General features: G+C 36.7%; 1 protein-coding gene across 1 annotated transcript in view; it reads left to right on the top strand.

The window, feature by feature from the left end:
- Positions 1-1,414: 1,414 nt before the first annotated feature.
- The window catches only part of LOC127842842 (pentatricopeptide repeat domain-containing protein 3, mitochondrial-like), a 54,079-nt gene continuing 32,281 nt past the window's right edge, over positions 1,415-23,212 (top strand). The window contains exons 1-11 of the mRNA XM_052372605.1: positions 1,415-1,516; positions 7,667-7,790; positions 9,569-9,698; positions 11,580-11,667; positions 11,927-11,984; positions 13,165-13,244; positions 14,035-14,200; positions 16,014-16,091; positions 16,451-16,546; positions 19,525-19,553; positions 21,304-21,410. Of these exons, the coding sequence (XP_052228565.1) occupies positions 1,424-1,516; positions 7,667-7,790; positions 9,569-9,698; positions 11,580-11,667; positions 11,927-11,984; positions 13,165-13,244; positions 14,035-14,200; positions 16,014-16,091; positions 16,451-16,546; positions 19,525-19,553; positions 21,304-21,410 (1,049 nt within the window). The 5' untranslated portion in view covers positions 1,415-1,423. The remainder of the gene's footprint in view (positions 1,517-7,666; positions 7,791-9,568; positions 9,699-11,579; positions 11,668-11,926; positions 11,985-13,164; positions 13,245-14,034; positions 14,201-16,013; positions 16,092-16,450; positions 16,547-19,524; positions 19,554-21,303; positions 21,411-23,212) is intronic.

Below are 23,212 nucleotides of genomic sequence, written 5' to 3'. Positions count from 1 at the left end.
AACAAACGGGAGCCATGTTGAGGGAAAACTGCAGGGCTTAATGATTGTGCGTAAAGTTCATCCCAGACGAGCCTGTGCTATCTTCACAGGCTAATCAGGGACAAAACTTTCTGCATTCACTTTATTTTAATTTACAAACATCTGCTTTAAAGGAAAAAGTCCTGAAGTCAGAAAGTGTTGTCCTCTTATTAACCCTTTCCCACGTAGAAGCGAAGTTAAAAACTGATATGTGTAAACAGCATAAAACCAGAACAGCCTGCAAGTAACTCGCAGTCTGTTCAAGTTTTATGCTGTTTGCTGCTCATCAGTATCTAAGGTCGTGAAATGAAGCCTTACAAACTTGAATCTTGTAAGAAAGGCCTTTAATTAAAATTAATTTTCTAAGGGACTACAAATGAGTGAAAATACTTGTCTAAGTAGTAAAGGGTTAACCTGTGTGGGACGAACACTTTACGCACATGTATTTATGCCCAGTTTTCCTCAGAACAAGGCTCCAATGGTCTCTTTTTCTTTCTTTTATACCCAATGCAGAGCTCCAGATAAGGTTTCGTGAAATTCTTAACGTTACTACCAGATTTTCAAAAATAATTCTTAACTCTGAATTTTATTCTTAACGTTACTATGAAGTTTTGGAAAATAATTCTTAACTTTCTAAATGACCTAAAAATAATAATATTGGTTATTTTCATGCAAAAAATCAAAATAAACATACTTGCAACTTAATTTAAACAAGTTCAACAGTGTCTATTCAGTATTATACCAATTTTATTTTTCAAATACCTTCATATGCCCAAACTGTGCTTAGATTGCATGCCTTCGATGAATTTTTACATATTTCACAATTAAATCGGGTCTCCCCTTCAATATTTTCAACGATTGGCCATGGGAATTGTCCCTTCCACTTGTTCAATGTTTTTTTGTTAAAGTTTGGACCCGTCGTGTCGCGTTTTTTTTTAGCTTTTCCGACTGTTTCGGCAACTGAACATACAACATCGTATAAGATCTTTTCTATAATGTCTTTCTTAACATTCAACTTCGGCTCACTTTGCGTACAATATGTTAAAAGCTTGTTTTTGCACGCTTTGCAGTTTTTTTAGGACACTCTGGGCGCCACCATTGTTATTTGACAGATAGACTGTACAAGCCGCTTTATTGGAAAAAATGCGCTTTGTTAAACAAACCTGATAACCATTTTATATAAGCACAGAAAAGATCTTTAATGCGCGAAAAGAACTTAATAAAAATCGATATGAACCGATGTAAAAAAAATATTCGTAACTTGATTTTGTAATTCGTAAAGGTACGACAAGATTTTAAAATAAATACGTAACGGATTTGAAAATTATTCGTAATTACGAAAATACGACCCCTTATCTGGAGCTCTGCAATGTGATGTTTTTGTTCCTTCCAGGAGGTCTGCTTGATGGCGAAGGCGTCTGGGAAAAGAGCAGCGCAGTACTTCGTCAACAAACACAGTGACTTGTTTGGCCACAACGATGCCCGCCCACATATACCCGTATGTCCCAATCCATCCGTTGTGATTGTTGAGTTTGTATTATATAAAGGGCCCTCCAGCTTTGTAAATGATTCTTAACTTTATTTAACTTATTTCAGAATTATTACAATTTTAAATATTTATGTGGTTTTGTAAGTAACTAAATGTAGCCAGATGAACATTATTTTGCCAATTTTTATGCCCCCTTCGAAGAAGAGGCGGTTTATTGTTTTGCACATGTCGGTCTGTCCGTATGTCCGTCTGTATGTCCGTAAACCAGATGGTTTCTGGATAATAACTCAAGAACGCTTAGGCCTAGGATCATGAAACTTCATAGGTACATTGATCATGACTCGCAGATGACCCTATTGATTTTGAGGTCACTAGGTCAAAGGTCACGGTGACCAGAAATAGTAAAATGGTTTCCGGATGATAACTCAAGAATGCTTAGGCCTAGGATCATGAAACTTCATAGGTACATTGATCATGACTCGCAAATGACCCCTATTGATTTTCAGGTCACTAGGTCAAAGGTCAAGGTCACGGTGACCCGACATAGTAAAATGGTTTCCGGATGATAACTCAAGAAAGCTTATGCCTAGGATCATGAAACTTCATAGGTACATTGATCATGACTCGCAGATGACCCCTATTGACCTTCAGGTCACTAGGTCAAAGGTCAAGGTCACGGTGACTTGACACAGTAAAATGGTTTCCGGATGATAACTCAAGAATGCTTACGCCTAGGATCATGAAACTTCATAGGAAATTGATCATGACAAAGCCAAAAAACGTATTCACACAATTGCTGCCACTACAACTGACAGTCCATATGGGGGGCATGCATGTTTATCAAACAGCCCTTGTTTTATTTTAGCCATTGGATAGTCTGTCAAATGATAGGGTATGCCTTGATCATACTATATCATAAATATTCTTGGATGATATTAGTTCTTACTTTTGTTGAACTTGTAAATTTTCACTTGACAAATATTGTGATTAATTATTAATGCCATTGTATACTCTTCATAATAGAGTGTCAATATCAGTTGTGTTTTATTTGTTCATGTTAACAGAATGGCACCAATATTTACACGCTGAAACAATATATAAGAACATTAAGATGAATAATTCAATTGAACTAGTAACAAAAGTGTTAAACTTATTGTATTACAAAATAAATGTATCTATTTCTTCTAAATAGAAGGGTTGAGTGGGAAACTGTTTTATCTGCTAAACAAAGGGGAAGATCTAGAACCACAAAAGGTTCAGAGTGCTGATTTAAAAAGGGTCAGCTGGAAAGCTGGAGATATCTATTGACATTTTCTAATTATCCCCCACTAAATGCGAAGGGATATAGATTTGGCTTTGTTCATCTGTCTGTCAGTCCGTCCATGTGTCTGTCACAAAACTTTTCATCTTTATCTCAGAAACTATGTAAGATATCAGCATGAAACTTCATGGTGTATAGATATCAATCAGGAGAAGTGCCATGCACATGAACCATGACCCTACACTTTGTTAAATAAGAGTTATTGCCCCTTTTTTATGTCCCCCTTTGAAGAAGAGGGGGTATATTGGTTTGCTGGATGTCGGTCGGTCGGTCTGTCTGTCTGTAGACCAGTTGGTTTCCGATCAAAAACTCGTCAACAAGTTGACCGATTGGCTTGATACTTCATATGTGCATTGGCCTTGGGCAATAGATAAACCTTATAGAAATTGGGGTCATAAGGTCAAAGGTCAAGGTCACTGTCACAATAATTATTAAAATCATTTCTGATAAGTATATCGTCAAGAATTGACCGATTGGCTTGATACATCTTATGTGCATTGGCCTTGGACAGTAGATGACCCCTGGGTCACTAGGTCAAAGGTTAAGATCACTGTCACAATACGTGTGAAAATCGTTTCTTATCAATAACTTGTCATCCAATTGTCTGATTGGCTTGATACTTCATATGTGCATTGGCCTGGGACAGTAGATGACCCATGTTGAAATTGGGGTCATTAGCTCAAAGGTTAAGATCAATGTCACAATTATTGTGAAAATTGTTTCTGATCAATAACTCGTCAACCAATTGACGGATTGGCTTAATGCTTCCCATGTGCATTGGCCTTGGACAGTAGATGACCCCTATTGATATTGGGGTTTCTGGGTCAAAGGTCAAGGTCATGGTCACAATAAGTGTGAATATTGTTTCCGATCAATAACTCGTCAACGAATTGACCGATTGGCTTGATACTTCACATGTGCGTTGGCCTTGGACAGTAGATGACCCCTATTGAAATCAGGGTAACTAGTTCAAAGCCCTGTTTTAGGGGGTATATGTCTCAGACCGCGGAACTCTTGTTTGTGTGATCTAACTTTCAAGGGCAACATCTCAGATACCGGGGCGTACAAGACTTCAAAATGAAACTTCATGGGTGTATTGATATCAATAAGGAGAAGTGCCATGCACATGAACCATAGCCCTTCACTTTTTTAAATAAGAGTTATTGTCCTTTGTTGTTTTTGTATTGTGCAAATTTTCAGGGCATAAATCAGGCTACAAAATTTCAGTATAAAACTGCATGGGTGTATAGATATAAATGAGGAGAATTGCAATGCATAAAAAGGATTACCCTACATTTAAATATATTTTTAGGATTATACCAAATATAAAGGGATTTGCACCCATCCATAGACAAACTTTATTTGGCGGGGGATATCAATTCAACAAATTTGCTTGTTAATAGCTAAATCCAACAAATTTCTTAGTCTAGGACTTGCAATTGAGGTATTTTTATTAGCTCATCTATTTTTTGAAAAAAAATGATGAGCTATTGTCATCACCTTGGCGTCGGCGTCGGCGTCCGGTTAAGTTTTGCGTTTAGGTCCACTTTTCTCAGAAAGTATCAATGCTATTGCATTCAAACTTGGTACACTTACTTACTATCATGAGGGGACTGGGCAGGCAAAGTTAGATAACTCTGGCGTGCATTTTGACAGAATTATGTGCCCTTTTTATACTTAGAAAATTGAAAATTTTGGTTAAGTTTTGCGTTTAGGTCCACTTTTCTCAGTAAGTATCAATGCTATTGCATTCAAACTTGGTACACTTACTTACTATTATGAGGGGACTGGGCAGGCAAAGTTAGATAACTCTGGCGTGCATTTTGACAGAATTATGTGCCCTTTTTATACTTAGAAAATTGAAAATTTTGGTTAAGTTTTGTGTTTAGGTCCATTTTATTCCTTAAGCATCAAAGCTATTGCTTTCATACTTGCAACACTTACTAACTATCATAAGGGGACTGTGCAGGCAAAGTTATGTAACTCTGACTGGCATTTTGACAGAATTATGTGCCCTTTTTATACTTAGAAAATTGAAAATTTGATTAAGTTTTGTGTTTAGGTCCACTTTATTCCTACAGTATCAAAGCTATTGCTTTCATACTTGCAACACTTATGAACTATCATAAGGGGACCGTACAGGCAAAGTTATGTAACTCTGACTGGCATTTGGACGGAATTATGGGCCCTTTATACTTAGAAAATTGAAAATTTGGTTAAGATTTATGTTTTGGTCCACTTTACCACTAAAGTATCATAGATATTGCTTTCATACTTGGAACACTCACAAACTATCATAAGGGTACAGTAAAAGGACAAGTTGCATAACTCTGGTTGTCATTGTTACGGAATTATGGCCCTTTTTTGACTTCGTAACTTTTAATATATGGTTACATTTTGTGTTTCGATCCACTTTACTTCTTAAGTATCAAGGCTATTGCTTTCAAACTTCAAATACTTTCATGCTATCATGAGGTTACTGTACCTGGCAAGTTGAATTTTACCTTGACCTTTGAATGACCTTGACTCTCAAGGTCAAATTATTAAATTTTGCTAAAATTGCCATAACTTCTTTATTTATGATTAGATTTGATTGATACTTTGACGAAACTACTCTTACCTGATATACTACAATAGACTCCACCCAAACCATCCCCCGTGCCCTTTTTTTTGTAAAAACGGTTATGTTTGAAATACCGTCCAACCATCGCACCCAAAAAATACCCCCCCCCATCGCCCCCCCATCGCCCCCCCCATCGCCCCCCCCCCACCCCCGCCCCCGATTTTTTTTTTTTTTTTTTTTTTTTTTTCGCTTTTTTGGAAGATAATGTAATAAATGTCCACAACCCCACACTATACACCCCTCTTCACTCCACCCCTCCCTCCTTTGTGATTGAAAATGAGAGTCCCTTCACCTTTAAAAAGAAAATAGATGAGAGGTCTGCACCCGCAAGGCGGTGCTCTTGTTTAAGCATTGTCGTTATGACGAAAGGATTCGTGGTCGAAATAGATGCTTTACGTGTCTTCACTACTACAGTATAATAACCTCCCTTAGTTTTAAATTTGCCAGGTAAACAATATGAAATTGTAACTTGTTTTTCATAAAGTTAGTTAATTGTATAGCTAAAAATAATGTATTAAGCATTTAAAGAGTGTTTGATATTTAAGGAATGTTTTTAGTAAACTCCTGCGTATATATTCGGCTAGTTTCTGTGTAAGTGAAGGAGAAATGCTGATCGGTAATCTCCGTAGAGTGCGGAGGAAATTCGGAAACATCGGTAGTTTCCGGATCGTGCCTTGCCGTTGGCTAGGTGGCGCTCTGTTCTCCAGTATATAAAGGCTACCAAATAGACAAGTTGGGCAGTTCTCCGGTGTATGCGAGCGGATCAACATCTGAAGAAAAGGGACGTTACTCTTAAAGAACAGTATTCTGGAGCAGTTGGGTAATTACGTTGGCTGCAAGCTTTAAACGGTGCTGCCCGGGCTGCAGAGTTCCTGTTCCTTGTAGAGGGTTTTCAGAGTGTTGGAGTATACGGACATCGTACAAGGCAGTGACGGAAGCTTCACCTCATGCCTTGGGGTGACGTGAGCCAGTGTCTTCGCGGAAGCCAGTAGCCTCACGGAGGCGGTAACCAGTAGCTTCACGGAAGCCGGAGGATTCGTTGAAGGCATCAGTCCCCTCTTTGGTCGCATTGTATATATCTTAATCGACTCGATTATTTTAAGTTCATAATCAGAAGGCAGGTAGCCTAAGGAAAATTATAATTACATTGTTATTTTGTAATTGGCCTTCCGAGAGTTTCGGAAGGAACATCGGCATTGTGAGGCCGCGCACATAGTGCTCGGTGGCGGTCTCAGGTAGTCAGCGGCTCGCGCTACATCGTCATTTACGATTGAATATTTATAAATATATTTTTAAGTTCAACTGATACGAACACTTAGTTGTGTTATTAAACCGTTCCAGAGGGGTAGGAGGGGGATGCATGTGAACACATGGTTGTGTTTACCATTCCAGAGGGTTATGAAGGGGATGCAACACTTAGTTGTGTTAACCATTCCAGAGGGGTTAGAGGGGGATGCAGCACTTAGTTGTGTTAACCGTTCAAGAGGGGTAGGAAGGGGATGCATGTGAACACATGGTTGTGTTAACCATTCCAGAGGGGTTAGAGGGGGATGCAGCACTGGGTTGTGTTAACCATTCCAGAGGGGTTGGAGGGGGATGCAACACTTAGTTGTGTTAACCATTCCAGAGGGGTAAGAGGGGGATGCAACACTTAGTTGTGTTAACTATTCCAGAGGGGTAGGAGGCAGATGCAACACTTAGTTGTGTTAACCATTCCAGAAAGGTAGGAGGGGGATGCAACACTTAGGTGTAATAAGCATTCCAGAAAGGTAGGAGGGGGATGGTACACTTAGTTGTGTTAACCATTCCAGAGGCGTAGTATGGTAGGAGGGGATGCAAAGAAGAGCAGGACTCTGCTCACTACTATTTAACTCTAGATCATTACCAAGCACAATAGTTTTATGCTGAATCATTATGACTTCTAGTTACATAATATCATTGATACAATTAGCCAAAAAGAATTAACCCTTTCCTCCATAAAAGCAAAGGGAAAATGGCTCTGCAACCAGCATAAAACCTGTTATGGTTTTCTGCTCATCAGTAACAAAGGGTTGGAAATGAAGCCTTTCAAACTTAAATTTAATAAGAAAGGTTTTTGATTAAATGCAACTTTCTATAGGACTACTAATGGTTGAAAATAAGTACCTAAGTGGTAACAGGTAAAACAAACTAGCAAAAAGAGTTAATGCAGACACCTTGCATGTTTCCATCACAGGGGTTCCAGCCCCGGGCCCAGGGCTACAATGTCAATGATGTGGGAGAGAAGGCCCTGATGGAGCGTGTGGACCGCCGGGCAGTCAGCCATGCAGTTGAGGTGTATGACAGAATGAGCGAACAAGGTAGTATACAAGCCACATCATGCAAATATGGGTCTTATGCAATATGCGGCAAGTTTTGTATATCAGCTTCGGCAATAGCGCAGTCTGGTTTGAAGATACTTGTATGATATAAAGAAAAGAGTAAGAATCCGTTGTTTAGTTGTTGTGAATAAATAACCTGTGATTTTATTATGCTCCCCCAAACTTTTGGGGGGAGCATATAGTCGCAGCTTAGTCTGTCCGTGCGTGTGTCCGTCCGTCTTTTCACAATTTTTGTCCAGGCTATTTCTCAGCAATTAATGACCAGAATTCAATTAAACTTTATATGAAGCTTCACTACCAAGAGGAGATGTGCATATTATCAGCCGGTTCTGGTCGGATGATTTTTCACAGAGTTATGGCCCTTTGAAATTTTCCATTAACTGTACATATAGTGCAATTCTTGTCCGGGCTATTTCTCAGCAACTAATAACTGGAATACAATGAAGCTTTATGGGAAGCTTAACTACCTTGAGGAGATGAGCATGTTATTAGTGGGTTCTGGTTAGATGATTTATTTAGAGAGTTATGGACCTTGAAATTTTTAAGTTGCTAAACCATCCATCGTATTATTTTGTCCAAAGTTGCCCCTCAAGACGTTTCCTTTTATTTGAATATATAGTGTAATATTGTGACAAAAAAAACTTTGGGGAGCATCACCCGTCGCTGACAGTTTCTTGTTCCAAATGCTTGGATGCTTCATTGTTTGTGTCAATAAATGTGTACCTGTCATTACAAATAAAATTAAAATAATAATGTTATAACTATCTTCATAATAAATTGAAAGGTTTTGTCTCACAGAGCTCTTAAGCTTCTTAAATTCGCTACAGAAGCTTTAAATAGTCATAAAATGAGTCTTAATCATGGAAATCTAGGCTTAACCCTTTGTTACGCAGATACATATTTAACCATTTACCACTTAGATACATGTTTTGACGCATTTGTAGTCCCTTAGAAAGTTAAATTTAATTTAATACTTTCTTTCTACATTCAAGTGTTTAAGTCTTCATTTCCAAACCTAAGATAATAATTAGCAGCCAACTACATAACACTTGAACACGCTGCGAGTTACTCACAGGCTGTTCTGGTTTTATTAAGTTTGCAAAAGCCATTTTTACTTTACCTCTGAGTGGGAAAGGTTTAATGCATGTGCATCAAGGAATACACAGTCGGTATATTGGATTTTTGTTTAGGAAAAAACCATCTTTAACCCTTTCCCACTCAGAGGCAAAATGAAAATGGCTATTTGCAAACAGCATAAAACCAGAACATCCTGCGAATAACTCACAGTCTATTCAGGTTTTATGACGTTTGCTGCTCATCAGTATCTAAGGTTTGGAGATAAAGCCTTAAAAACTTAAATCTTGTAAGAAAGGTCTTGTATTTAATCTAACTAATTAAATTTCTTAGTGACTACAAATGTGTGAAAAAAAAACGTATCTAAGTTGTATGGGTTAAACAAATAATTTCATAAAAGCTCAGTTTTCATAGAAAAAGGCTCAATTTAACCCTTTGCATGCTGGGAAATTTGTCGTCTGCTAAAATGTTGTCTGCTAAATTTCTAAAATTAGCATTTTCTTCGATTTTTTTCAAAGAATACTATCAGAATAGCAAACATTTTGGATCCTGATGAGATGCCACGTTTTGTGGCGTCTCATCTGGATCCAAACTGTTTGCACAGGCCTTCAAAATTTGGTTCCCGCACTGAAAGAGTTATGCAATTCCTCTTTACCACCTGACTACTCTCCACATCTTCACAGGCCTGAAGTTATCACAGGAAGGGAGGATGCGTCTACTTGAGCTACTCTGTGCATACCAGTGTCAGGACCCTGTACATGACATCTTCCCCGAGGAGAGGTTGGCTCAGCCAGACAACAGAACAACCAGGAAGTATGTGTGGGGAAAACACAAAGCCATGTGCACATGTTTTTGAAACCCTTTACCACATAGATACATATTTTGACGCATTTGTAGTCCCTTAGAAAGTTGCATTTAATTAGATACCTTTCATAGTTAATTCAAGTTTTACAGGCTTCATTTCCAACCCTTAGCTACTGATGAGCGGGAAACAGCATACAACCTGAACAGCCTGCGAGTTTCTCACAGGCTGTTCTTGTTTTATGCTGGTTGCAAAAGCCATTTTCACATTGCTTTTTATGGGGGAAAGAGTTGAGAGTTTCTGTTTACTTTGATCGTGTATTTTGATTTATTCTTGGCAAAGTGTGAGATTCTGCAAGTTTTAAATCTCCTAGTCTTTGCAAAGACTTTTTCAAGGCTATGAATCCATTCATTTGTAGATGCCTTTTTGAAAACAACAACATCATTATTATGGGAATACACTTGCAGGTGGGCAGACTTTATAAGGGGCAGATCTCTATCCAACAGAATAGATTTTCAAATAGCATGTCATAAGTGATACTCATGAGTAAATAGAGTGTTGTGCCAGCCCTCTAGGTCAAAGGTCAAGGTTACGATTCAAGGTCCATGGTAAAATAAAAAACTTCCACCTCTTACAATTTTTCTGAAGCGTCACTTCCTGATGCATGGATAGATTTTTCAAACCATGGGATGGAAGGGCTAATAGTGATGAGATGGAGTTTCAAATGCAAGAACCTTGCAACTAGGTTCAAAGTGAAGATGACAATAAAAGGTTGAAGTTTTAATTTTAGAAATTAATTCTTGACACTATGTCTGGAGCATATCTTTTGTCTGGGATAGATGGATTTTCAACTTGGTTGAATTGAGCAGCATTGTTCTGTTTCATGTAAGACACATAATCCCTTTGTCCCTAGTTGTAAGGTCAAGGTAACAGTGTTGTTGTTTTCATGTAAAATAGGCAGCGGTATTCGGCCCCATTTCCAATTAAAAAACCCATATATTTTTCCCAAATGGAACCTAGAAATTCCCAATTGAAGGTTTCCAAAAAAGCAATCTTTTATTATTTTTATTTTTTTAGATCTGAACATTTAATTGCTCTCCCATCAAGCCCTATAAGTTGAACCTTCTTTAATATATTCATGAAAACACTTTAATTTTCAATTTCCAAGCATTTATAAGCAAAGCAACAACAACACGAATTTCCCAATTGTAGTCAAAACGCTGCGGTTGTTCCCAATCTAAAGGGACCTGGCCCTGTTTCCCAAAATGGTCAAACAAACACTGGGTATTGCAACACTTTGTCCAGTTCAGTAATTAGTCAAGCATGAATGGATTTCCAACTAATTTGGTAGAAGTGACAAGAATTGTAGAATTGAGCGTCTTACACATTGAAAACAAGCACCTATGTCCAATTTCACAGTTTGAGGTCAAAGGTCAAAAAAAAAAATTTGACACTTAACAATTCGTTCTGAGAGCTTTTCTAGCATTAGTTAATTGTTAAACATTTTCTCATCAGTGACAGACATTTTTTTCATAGAGTGTTGTTAGCAAAAAATCTGGTCAAGATCAAATAAGAAATGAGCAAAACTACGATATTTAAATGACCTTGCAGTTGCATGCTTACGACAATAGAGTGGCTCACACAAAAACCAGGTACCTAGTTTGAAGTTCAATGTCACAATTTATAGTCAAAGAACAATTGATACCTTGTCCGATGTTTACCTCCAAAAATACTTTATTACCAGGCAATGTTTATGCCAATTAAACTCTTGTTCATGTTTTGTTTATTTTTGTATAGGAAGTTGTAATATAAATGTGAACTAGAGAAAGAATAAATCAGATTATTATAAAACTTGTTTTATGCAATATTATGTAATATCAACCACATTTCAGACACATGGATAAAGCAATGGAGGTATTTGAAGGGATAGAGACAAGAACAGCCGATACATACAACTGGATCATACGAGGTCTTGCACAGGTTTGCCATCTTCTGTAGTTTGGAATGAACTTAATTTCTCATGAAATATGCAAAGGATTATTTAATTTCAATGAAAATATGGTAATAACTGTTATACCTTTAATGACTTTCTTTGGCTTTTTGTGCTTACGAAAATAATTTTTAAATTTTCATGTATAATATGGTTAATCCTTCTCTTGGTGGCAAACATTATTTTGAGTTTTTGTCACGTTTCTAAATGCTTTTTTATTTGTACCAAGGCTTGTTTTCCATTACCTAGGCAGGAGATTCTAGATGCTGGACATTGTTTGAAGAAATGGAGGTTGAGGAATTCACAGGTAAGTTTGCTTGTTTTAACTTATTTTTGTAGTTGTAAAATAATTTAGTATGAATCTGTGATGTGATATAAAAAATGCCTGGTGTTCATCAGATGCACAAGACCATGTGATCTTAACTAACTACCAGTGGTGTTGGTTTGTAGGTTATATAGTGTGTGTTTTTTTCATTAAAATTTGGGTCTGGAAGGTGGACCCATTCCCAATGGAAAAAAGTATATATTTTTCCCAAATGGGACCTATACTTCCCCTTTGAAATTTCCCCCAATTTTTTTTTTTAAATAAGTCTCAACCTGTCAATTATCTCCAAATCAAACTCTATAAGTTGAACCTTAGTAAATATAATATTGAAAACACTTTTATTATCAATTTTAAAGTATTTGTAATTATAAAATCAACAATAGCGCAATATTAGTAAAAAGATATTTCCCAATCCATAAGGACCTGGCCCTTTTCCCAAAGTGGTGAGAAAAAAACACTGTTATAGAGGATTTATGTGTGTTTTGGAAGATTAACTAATTTGATTCTTGAGTGACTGAAATTCGTATTTTCATGAGTATTTGTTTTTAGCTCACCTAGGTACAAGGTTGCAGACTTAATAGCAGCCACAGTAGCTTATAAGCAGATTGTGCGACCTGGCTGTTGTCCCCATTTTTTCACAACACAGCTTATTTATAATATCTCTACAAACCAAGCCATTTGAAACAACTATGAATATATCCCCAATAACATATAAAGTTTGATAGGGGAGTTATGGGTGTAACTCTGTCCGTCAGGTTTTTTGTTGGTTGGTCAGTCTGCATGAAATTTGGATTAAACTGCTTCTGCATTTCTAAAGCCATTTAGCATTAAATATGTCATGGACATGAAGTGTATATGTGAAGGAATCTTCTTTTGCCCATTTACCCGTCTTGTTCTCATAAAACTGGTCATAATGCATGTGCGTTGTGTCATCCCAGATTAGCCTGTGCAGTCCGCACAGGCTAATCAGGAACGACACTTTCCGCTTTTATGGTATTTTTCGTTTAAAGGAAGTCTCTTCTACACAAAAATCCAATTTAGGCGGAAAATGTTGTCCCTGATTAGCCTGTGCAGACTGCACAGGCTAATCTGGGACAACACTTTATGCACATGCATTAAGCCCAGTTTTCTCAGAATGCTACTCATATTATGCTTGTTTCAGCTGACCTTGGGACGTTCAATGACCTCCTCAACCAGATGGGTAGGGAGGCCTCTACCAACAGGTCATTTGACGAAGTCAAGGTAGGGACAAGGTCAAAATAAAAGAAACTGTATATGCTATATGTTGGTTGAGTCGTGGGTAATTTTCATAAAGTGGTTACATCACAAATATTTTATAAATTTATGACTATGAATCATTATAAACATAATTATTAACCTCTGTTCTTTATATATATACTTTTTTCCAAAAGTTTATCATCAGTAATAATAATAAATAATCGATTTTCTTGATAGCGTCAAACTGCCATCTTGAAAATGTTTTCTTGTTGAGCCTTGTATTCTGATTGGCTATTCCAATTTCAAGATTTCATATCTATAAATAGCCTTAAAACTGACATTTCAGAGAGGAGTAACTTGTTTGTGAAAAAATGTCAACAGACAATGTAGTATGGAACATAATCATAAATAAGCGATTTTGTGTTACTTAGGAACACTATATGAACAATTTATAAAAGAGTAAATATTTGACAAGAGCTGTGATGAATTACAATATTGACCTGTTTGCGTCGCATTTTTTATCAGAAAAACGATGTTGACTTGGTCAAAACTATTTTTCTTACAACTGCATAATGTTGGAACGTGTAATCACATCAGAACAGGCTTATCTGGGACTAATCTTTCCGCCTTAACTGGATTTTGGCTAAGATGAGACTTTCTGTAAACAAAAAATACCATAAAAGCAGAAAGTGTCATCCCTGATCAGCCTGTGCGGTCTCCACAGGCTATTCTGAGAAAACACTACTCTCATGCATTAAACCCCCTTTTCACAGAGCATGACTCAAACCTATTTCAAGATTTATGATATTTCCAGAATGTTCTGAAGAAGATGACAGCAGCGGGTGTGCGGCCCGACCTTGAGACGTTCCATGGCATGCTACGGTTTCTGAAGTGCCTGATGCCAAAGGACGGTTACCTTGGTAACAAGGTTGTGGCTAACGTACGCCAGGTCCTAGCTGAGATGAGGGAGTTGGATATAGGTAAGGGAACCGTGAGATGTCCTGGACTATGTTGTAAAACAAGATAACAATTAGTTCAAGTGACTTTGTCATTTAAAACGACCCTCCAAGAGGCAACTTCTTGAAGAAATGAATTGCACAAAAACGATAATAGTAAATAACAACAGATACAACTGGCTCTATATCATTATGAAATAGTTCATGAATTATGAGACTAAATTCGTTTTATCAAATTGAGAATGTTTTGTTTTTTGTCCACATTTTGACGTCATAATTGTGAATATTCTATATTGCACATTTTTATGCCCCCGGTAGGGTGGCATATAGCAGTTGAACTGTCCGTCAGTATGTCAGTATGTGTGTATGTCAGTCTGTCCGTCCGTCCAAAAAAAAACTAACGTTGGCCATAATTTTTGCATTATTGAAGATAGAAACTTGATATTTGGCATGCATGTGTATCTCATGAAGCTGCACATTTTGAGTGGTGGAAGTTCAAGGTCAAGGTCATCCTTCAAGGTCAAAGGTAAAAAAAATATTTTATATTTTTTTTTCTTAGCGGCGCAATAGGGGGCATTGTGTTTCTGAAGAACACATCTCTTGTTTATTACCAAGCATGAAAACATTGTTTACTGTCATAACTTTGAATGGCCCTTAAGTGAAGAGTTTGATACCCCATTTGGTTTTCTTTCTTTCTGACTTTCTTCTTTATTTCTATCAGAGTTCTCTATTTGATTTATATCATATAAGATTAACTAAATGAATATGTTTTTGTAAAGTGCTTTTATGTAACAAAAATCTTCATACCCATGATCTATTTCACCTATACAATCGTCACAATCATTTAATCTTCTTTTTCCTTGCTTAAGTCCTTTTAAATTAATCGTGGATAAAGTTTGGAGACTAATTGCTCTTTATTTCCTGGCATGAAGTCCATGAGGACTAAAATCAATAGAACTAGTTAATACTTTGTGCAAATTTTGGTCTGTGATAAATTCAACAAGCATTATCAAATCATTGCGCATTATTCCATTATAAAGCACATGAATACTTGCTTTCTCACCCCACGCTTAACAATTGTTATTGGGGCTAAGTTTGTAGAGACTTTATGTGTGTATTCTAATGGGCTTTTGTGACAAAATATTCTTTGTCTTGAAAATTGAGAATACTACTTTAGCATCATAGTGTATTTAAATTTACCTGATGGTTGGAAACATACACATACTAGGTGTGCAAAGCAAAAGTGAACATGAGACCTCAAGATTTTTTCAACAATATCATATAGCTGTAGGATAAATCTGTCCTATTATCATTTAGAGGTCTTACACTATTCAAATAATAATAGCAGCCTTAGTATTTATGTATACTTGAATGTGCCAGTCGTGATCTGGTATTTCATGTCAGCGATTCTTTTCCTTCTTTATAAAGTACCTGTAATAGGTACCTACCCACTTGAGAAATGACTACATAATTCCCAATTGCTGTGTGAAAAATTCCCAAAATGACGGAAAATATCGTCAATTTTGTTCCAAAAGTGCAATATCTGTAAGTGAAAAAATAAAATAAGCACTGAAACTGAACATTTCGAGCTAAAATGCATGGAAATGAGTATTAGAAATGTTTTGTGCAATTAATACAAAGCAATAAAAAGGACACATAATTCCCAATCTGAAGATTTCATGACGCCAATTTTCCCAATATCATGTTTTTTTCCCAATGGGCGGTATTGGTATTTTTCGCAATTAGGAACAAAAAGATCTCTGCGTGTGTTCTTGATTGTGTGAGTCATGATCTAGCAATGTTTTGTCAGCACTCATTTTCTGTTATACTGCTACAGAGCCTTCACTTGAGACGTGGTCACTTGTGCTGGACACCCTGATAGTTGTGAACAAGGAATCTGGATTCTGGTCAACAGGTAGGACATGGGGGTCCCTCACATTGAGCCTTGTAGGAGGAAAGCTGGGCTTAATGCATGTGCAGTCAGCACAGGCTAAAACTGTGCTTAATGCATGTGCAGTCAGCACAGGCTTATCAGGGACAACACTGTTCGACTAACTGGATGTTGGTATACAAGAAACATCCTTTAAATGTAAAATACCATTAAAGCTGAAAGCGTGATCCTGATTACTTTGTGCAACTTTACCCAAAATATTGATATTTTAAATTTGGAAACAAAGTAAGAGACAAATTATACTATCAATTCACTGAGGTATAAGTTCTTTGGTTAAGGATTCAACAATACTAACAATCTCATGCTTGGTTTCTTCGTTTCAGTACAGAGGAACCACGAGCCTGCCAAAGACATCCTGGAGATTGTGGAGTATCTTAAGAAACAGAGCCCTGAGAAAGTGGTGATGGACCACCTAGGAGGTTGGTACTGTGATAACAGGGTTGAATGAGTTGTGTTCTGAGAAAACTGGGCATAATGCATGTGCGTAAAGTATCGTCCCAGATGAGCCTGTGCAGTCGGCACAGGCTAATCAGTCCGCACAGGCTAATCAAAGACGACACTTTCCACTTTTATGACATTTTTCGTTTAAATGAAGTCTCTTATTATAAATCCAATTAAGGTGGAAAGTGTCGTCCCTGATTAGCCTGTGCGGACTGCACAGGCTAATTTGGGACGACACTTTACGCAATGCATTATGCCCATTTTTCTCAGAACACGACTAACAGGCTTGAATGGTTGTTTTCTTCTCAAGACTACAGTTCTGAAAATTGTATTGGCTCATTTAAACTACTGAGTGGATTTAACTCACATAATAACAGCTTAACCTTTCCCACTCAGAAGCAAAGTGAAAATGGCTATGTGCAAACAAAATAAAACCATAACAGCCTGCGAGTTTCGTCTTTAAAACTTGAATCTAGTAAGAAAGGTCTTTAATTAAATTTAACTTTCTAAGGGACTACAAATGTGTCTCAATGGGTATTTAAGTGGCAAAGTGTTAATGACCTGATTATGTTGATAATCCTAAAGGAAGGAATTTCAACTGCAACAAATTTGGCAGAATTATGACCATTTGTCCTGCATTTGAACCATGCACAGTCCACACAGGCAAATGAGGGACAACATTTTGTGCCTAAACTAGACTTTTGTTAAGAAGAGACTTTTTTGAAAGGAAAAAATCATAAAAGCAGAAAGTTTTGTACCTGATTAGCCTGTGCTGCTCGCATAGGCTGATCTGGGACGACAATTGACATGCATTAAACCCACAGAGCAAGGCTCATATAACTGCAGTATGTTGACTTTTTTGGTGTTATGAATAACTTTTTCTGGCTGGTATATTTGTCTGTGTCTGAACATGTGTCATGCAGCCGTGGGTATCATTGACATATCTACTTCATGCTTCAACCCTTTACCACTTAGATACGTATTTTGACGCATTTGTAGTCCCTTAGAAAGTTACATTAAATTAAATACTTTTCTTACTAAATGAAAGTTTGAAAGGCTTCATTTTCAACCCTTAGATACTGAAGAGCAGCAAACAGCACAAAACCTGAACAGACTGCGAGTTACTTGCAGGCTGTTCTGGTTACCGTAATTACTCTATGTTTTCGGAAACTCTAAGTTTTCGGACACCCCTTTTTTTTAGCAAAAATAATTATTTTTCGTGACTCTTAATTTTCGGCCACACAAGTTGTCGTCCATAATTAATGTCTCTAAGTTTTTGGACAGTATATTTTACAGCGCTATTTATCCAAATTTCGGTCCTGTTTTAGATATCTAATGACACTTCGATCATGGGGTTTTACAACCAGATTAACATCATAAAACATGGCAGGTGCAATGTCTGAGGGCAACAGACCATTACATTTGCGTTATTGTGTAAATAACCTTGTAAACCGGTATTAAACAATGGTATCGCCTGATAGCACAAGCGTTAGGCAATTTCCAGGGGTAGTGCCAAATAACAGTTCAATTATCTACCGCAATTGTACTACCACTTCTCAGTAAAATACCTGTAACAAATACTAAACGCTTCAAAGTTTGATGCATATTATTGCAAGTTTTACGAACAATGGAAGGTATTAGACAACAACTATCGGAAATGAACAAACAAAGAATTCATAGTTTGCTTTTTTATTGCGTTAATTACAGGTTCATACTAGCAAGTATCGGTACATCACATGCTCATCTTTGAACTCGTTGGTCAAAGTACAACCTTGTAGTAACTTTCTGTCAAATAAATTAAGCATTTAAAATTATTTAAAATGCAGCGAAAACATATATAACTGTAATTTATACTATACAGCATGGTATTCTACAAGCGCGTGCTATTACCGGTAGTCGTTGATACAATTGACGCTATTTTCGGACACTTCAATTTTCGACTCTAAGTTTTCGGACACCTGTATTTTGTGAATATTTTTTGTATCTAAGTTTTTGGACACATTTTTTTTATAATTATTTTTAAGTGTCCGAAAACATAGAGTTATTACGGTATATGCTGTTTGCACATAGCCATTTTCACTTTGCTTTTTAGTCAGAAAGGGTTAAAGCCACACACCTTGCCTCAAACTTTGAAATGAAATACATGTTAATCAATACATAGATGCAATTTAAAAGTGTGCAAAATTGTCTTTAAATCTATAGCCTAGTTAGCAAGTAATTTATTATTCTTCAAACGGTACCGCTTTTAAAACTTAAAGTAAGATTTCTAGACGTATACGTCCATTCATTTCGACAAACGTGATAATTTTAAAGTTTTAAAGCGCAAAAAAGATGGATTTCTTCATTGTAACCACCAGTTATATTCTTATTGGCATAGTTAAAATTAAATCTTTAGCCTAGTTAGCAAGTAATTTATTATTTTTCAGACTGTACTGCTTTTAAAACCTTAAGTAGGATTTCTAGATGTATACGTCCATTCATTTCGACAAACGCGATTATTTTTAAGTTTTAAAGTGCAAAAAAGACGGATTTCTACCTTGTAACCACCAGATATATGCTAATTGGCATAGATAAAATTAAATCTTTAGCCTAGTATGAAGTAATTTATTATTTTTCAAACAGTACCGCTTTTAAAACCAAAAGTAGGATTTCTAGATGTATACGTCCATTTCGACAAACGCGATTTTTTTTAAGTTTCAAAGTGCAAAAAAGACGGATTTCTACCTTGATACCACCAGATATATTCTAATTGGCATAGATAAAATATGTTTCTTATTTATACTTAAATTTACTATGCCAAATAAGGTGTGTGGCTTTAATGACATGTTTCTACATCTGAAAATTATCTGACTGCTCAATATAACATTTAAAATGAAATTTATCTTTTTTTTATGCTATTTAATTCATATGAGAATTTCTACATAATAATAATCTCATTGTGGTTTTTCTTTTTCAGAAAACTTTTTCACAAAATCCATGAGCTATGTAAGTATTTTTGTTATTTAATAAAATGAAGCATTATTTTTATTGACATTAATTTACTGCTTTATTAGCCTTTATTGCTCTACTTAATTCTTAACCATGTAACATAGACATTCATTTCAGAAATAAGATGTCAAGCTTTACAAGCTAACATTTCTATGTCCTCATACTTGTAACATTTGCTTCTATGGCTAGTTAAATTGTATTCACGCATCTAAAATTGCCAAAAGTGTTGTTGTTTCATGTTAACAACCACATATTAACCCTTTCAGTGCGGGAACCGAATTTTGAAGGCCTTTGCAAACCGTTTGGATCCAGATGAGACGCCACAGAACGTGGCGTCTCATCAGGATCCAAACTGTTTGCTATTTTGATAGTTTTCTTTGAAAAAAAAATGAAGAAAATGCTAATTTTAGAAATTCAGCAGACGACATTTTAGCAGACGACAAATATCCCAGCATGCAAAGGGTTAAAGAGGTGTAATTTAACCTGACTAAAACAATTGAGCCTCATTCTGGGGAAACAGGGCTTAATACATGTGCGTAAGGAGATTTTCCCACCCTCTGGGAATGGGGCTGGGTCCCTTTAGATTGGTGAAAATTGCATCGCTTTGACTGAAATTGGGTATTATATATTGTAACAAATACTTCAAAATTGAGAATGAAATTTTTTCATGTCCCCCACCATTATAGTAGGGGACATATTGTTTTTGCCCTGTCTGTTGGATTGTTTGTTGGTTTGTTTGTTTGCCCCAACTTTAATATTTGCCATACATTTTGCAATATTGAAGACAGCAACTTGATATTTGGCATGCATGTGTATCTCATAGAGCTGCACATTTTGAGTGGTGAAAGGTCATGGTCAAGGTCATCCTTCAAGGTCAAAGGTCATATATATGGGGACATAGTGTTTTTATAAAAACACATGGCTTGTTTTAATATGATATTTTTTAAGGTTTAAATATAGTGCTGGTTGGGAGATAAACTAAAAGATTTTTTTTAATGGTAGGGAAATCTACAATTAGGCATTTAAGTGCCTTTTGATCAAATATATACTTTTTATGCCCCCAGATCAAATGATCGGGGTTATATTGTTTTTGGCCTGTCTGTCTGTCTGTCTGTCTGTCTGTCTGTCTGTCTGTCTGTCTGTCTGTCTGTCTGTCTGTCTGTCTGTCATGTGCCTGTCTGTCCAAAAACTTAACCTTGGTCATAACTTTTGCAATATTGAAGATAGCAAATTGATATTTGGCATTGTACACCATTGGATAATAACAGAGTTATGGCTCTTTTGATCTTGAAAAAATGTTTTTTTGTGTCCGGAGCCATATCTTGGAAGTGCTTTGGGGGATTTCATTGAAACTTGGTATTAGTATATATATGGATAAGAGGATGATGCACGCCAAATGGCATTGTACACCATTGGATAATAATAGAGTTATGGCTCTTTGTATCTTGAAAAATGCTTTTTTTGTGTGTCCGGAGCCATATCTTGGAATTGCTATTTGCTTTGACGGATTTTATTGAAACTGGGCATGAGTATATATATGGATAAGAGGATGATGCACGCTAGCGTTGTCCATCTGTCCAGAAAACTGTTTGTGTCCAGAAGTATATTGGAGGGGGATATCAATTCAATTAATTTGCTTGTTTCAATTGGAATGGGCCCCTAAAATGGCCCTGATTTTGAACAAAAAACCGATGTAAAGTGTCATCTTGATTGATCATTTGCCTTTACTACTGGTGCATGCTTTCAGTTAAGTCGACGGTACATAGTAGAGGCAGCCAAGGTCCTGTTTGAACTGCGAGAGTCCATGGGACTTAGATATGTGACCACAGACCTGCACATGGAGAACAATTACTAGTAAGTTACAGTAGCTGCCAGGGGTAAGTTGTATAATGGGTCCTAAGTCAGTAGTAATGAAGTAGAAAATATATGAGCCATGCTGTGTGAAAAGGGGTTTTAATGCATGTGCGTAAAGTGTCGTCCCAGATTAGCCTGTGCAGGTTGCACAGGCTAATCAGGGACAACACTTTCTGCCTAAACTTGATTTTTCTTGAGAAGAGACTTTCTTCATAAAAGCAGAAAGTGACATCCCTGATTAGCCTGTGCATCTGGGACGACACTTTACGCACATGCATTAAACCCCCTTTTCACAGAGCACGGCCCATATCTTGTTTTTCATGGGTTTGAGATACGTGATCACTGACCTGAAGATGGAGTGATAATAGTGAGTTTACCCATTTATGCCTAGTGGACTCTCCCATCCTACTAATTTGGATCAATTTATTTCCAAAATTAGGGATGTCTAGTATATTTATTTCTATACTTAGAATATTTCGTACAGAAATTCTTTTAAGCAAACAGCGCAGACCCTGATGAGACGCCGCATCATGTGGCGTCTCATCTGGGTCTACGCTGTTTGCCAGGGCCTTTTTTTCTAGACGCTAGGCATAGATGAGTTAAATAGGGAACAGGGGCCAGATTTATGATGATTCTTAAGTCATTTGTTACTGAAATTGATAATGAATCAAAATGGACATTCATATCTTTTTTTTAAATAGGTCAAGAGTTATATATATTTTCCAAATTGCTCAGAACTGTAACGGCCAGTTGCTCAGAACTGTAACGGCCAGTTTGGATTATAGTCTGTTAACTTCAGACTGTAACAAAATTGTTTTTTGAAAGCTCATATATTATCACACAGAGGCAATCTATTCCAGCATACAAATTTTTACAATAACACATATATTAACGATTAACCCATTTATGCCTAGCGTCTAGAAAAAAGGCCTTGGCAAACAGCGTAGACCCAGATGAGACGCCGCATGATGCGGCATCTCATTTGAGTCTGCGCTGTTTGCTTAAAGGAATTTCTGTAAGAAATATTCTAAATATAGAAATAAATATACTACACATCCCCAATTTCGAACTAAATTGATCCAATTTAGAAGGATGGTCCATTAGGCATAGATGGGTTAATGAAGCATTGTGTGAGTCATTGTCTGATTGGATTGTGGAAAATTGTGGGATTGTGGAAAATTCATGATTATGTCAACCCATGAAGGCAATCAACTACAATGAAACTATGTTTGCAAATGACTGTACTTTATCATACCACTGCATTGATATCTGCCTGATATAACGTTGCCTGATACATGTTTATTGTTTTATATCATGGTCAACAGGAAGTTCTTATATCAGTCATGTGTTGAGGATGGTCTTATTACTCGGAATCAACTATAAAGTAATCATTTTTGGCTCGACTATTACATATGAAATATATATAGTCGAGCTATCCTACTCACCCCGGCGTTGGCGTTGGCGTTAGCGTTGGCGTGCAAATGTTAATGTTTGCGTACTACCCCAAATATTTTCAATGTCCCTTGACATATTGCTTTCATATTTTGCATACTTGTTTACCAACATGACCCCAACCTATAAACAAGAGCAGACAACTCTATCAAGCATTTTGACAGAATTATTGCCCCTTTTATACTTAGAATATGCATATTATTGATAATTCTATGTTAAAGTTTGGTGTTCTACCCCAAATATTTCCTATGTCCTTTGACATATTGCTTTTATATTTTGCATACTTCTTAACCAACATCACCCCAATCTATAAACAAGAGCAGACAACTATATCAAGCATTTTGACAGAA

Source organism: Dreissena polymorpha, chromosome 8 (genome assembly GCF_020536995.1).
Source record: "Dreissena polymorpha isolate Duluth1 chromosome 8, UMN_Dpol_1.0, whole genome shotgun sequence".
NCBI lineage: Eukaryota > Metazoa > Mollusca > Bivalvia > Myida > Dreissenidae > Dreissena > Dreissena polymorpha.
The sequence above is the reverse complement of the archived record's forward strand: the minus strand, read 5'-3'. Positions and strand labels throughout refer to the sequence as shown.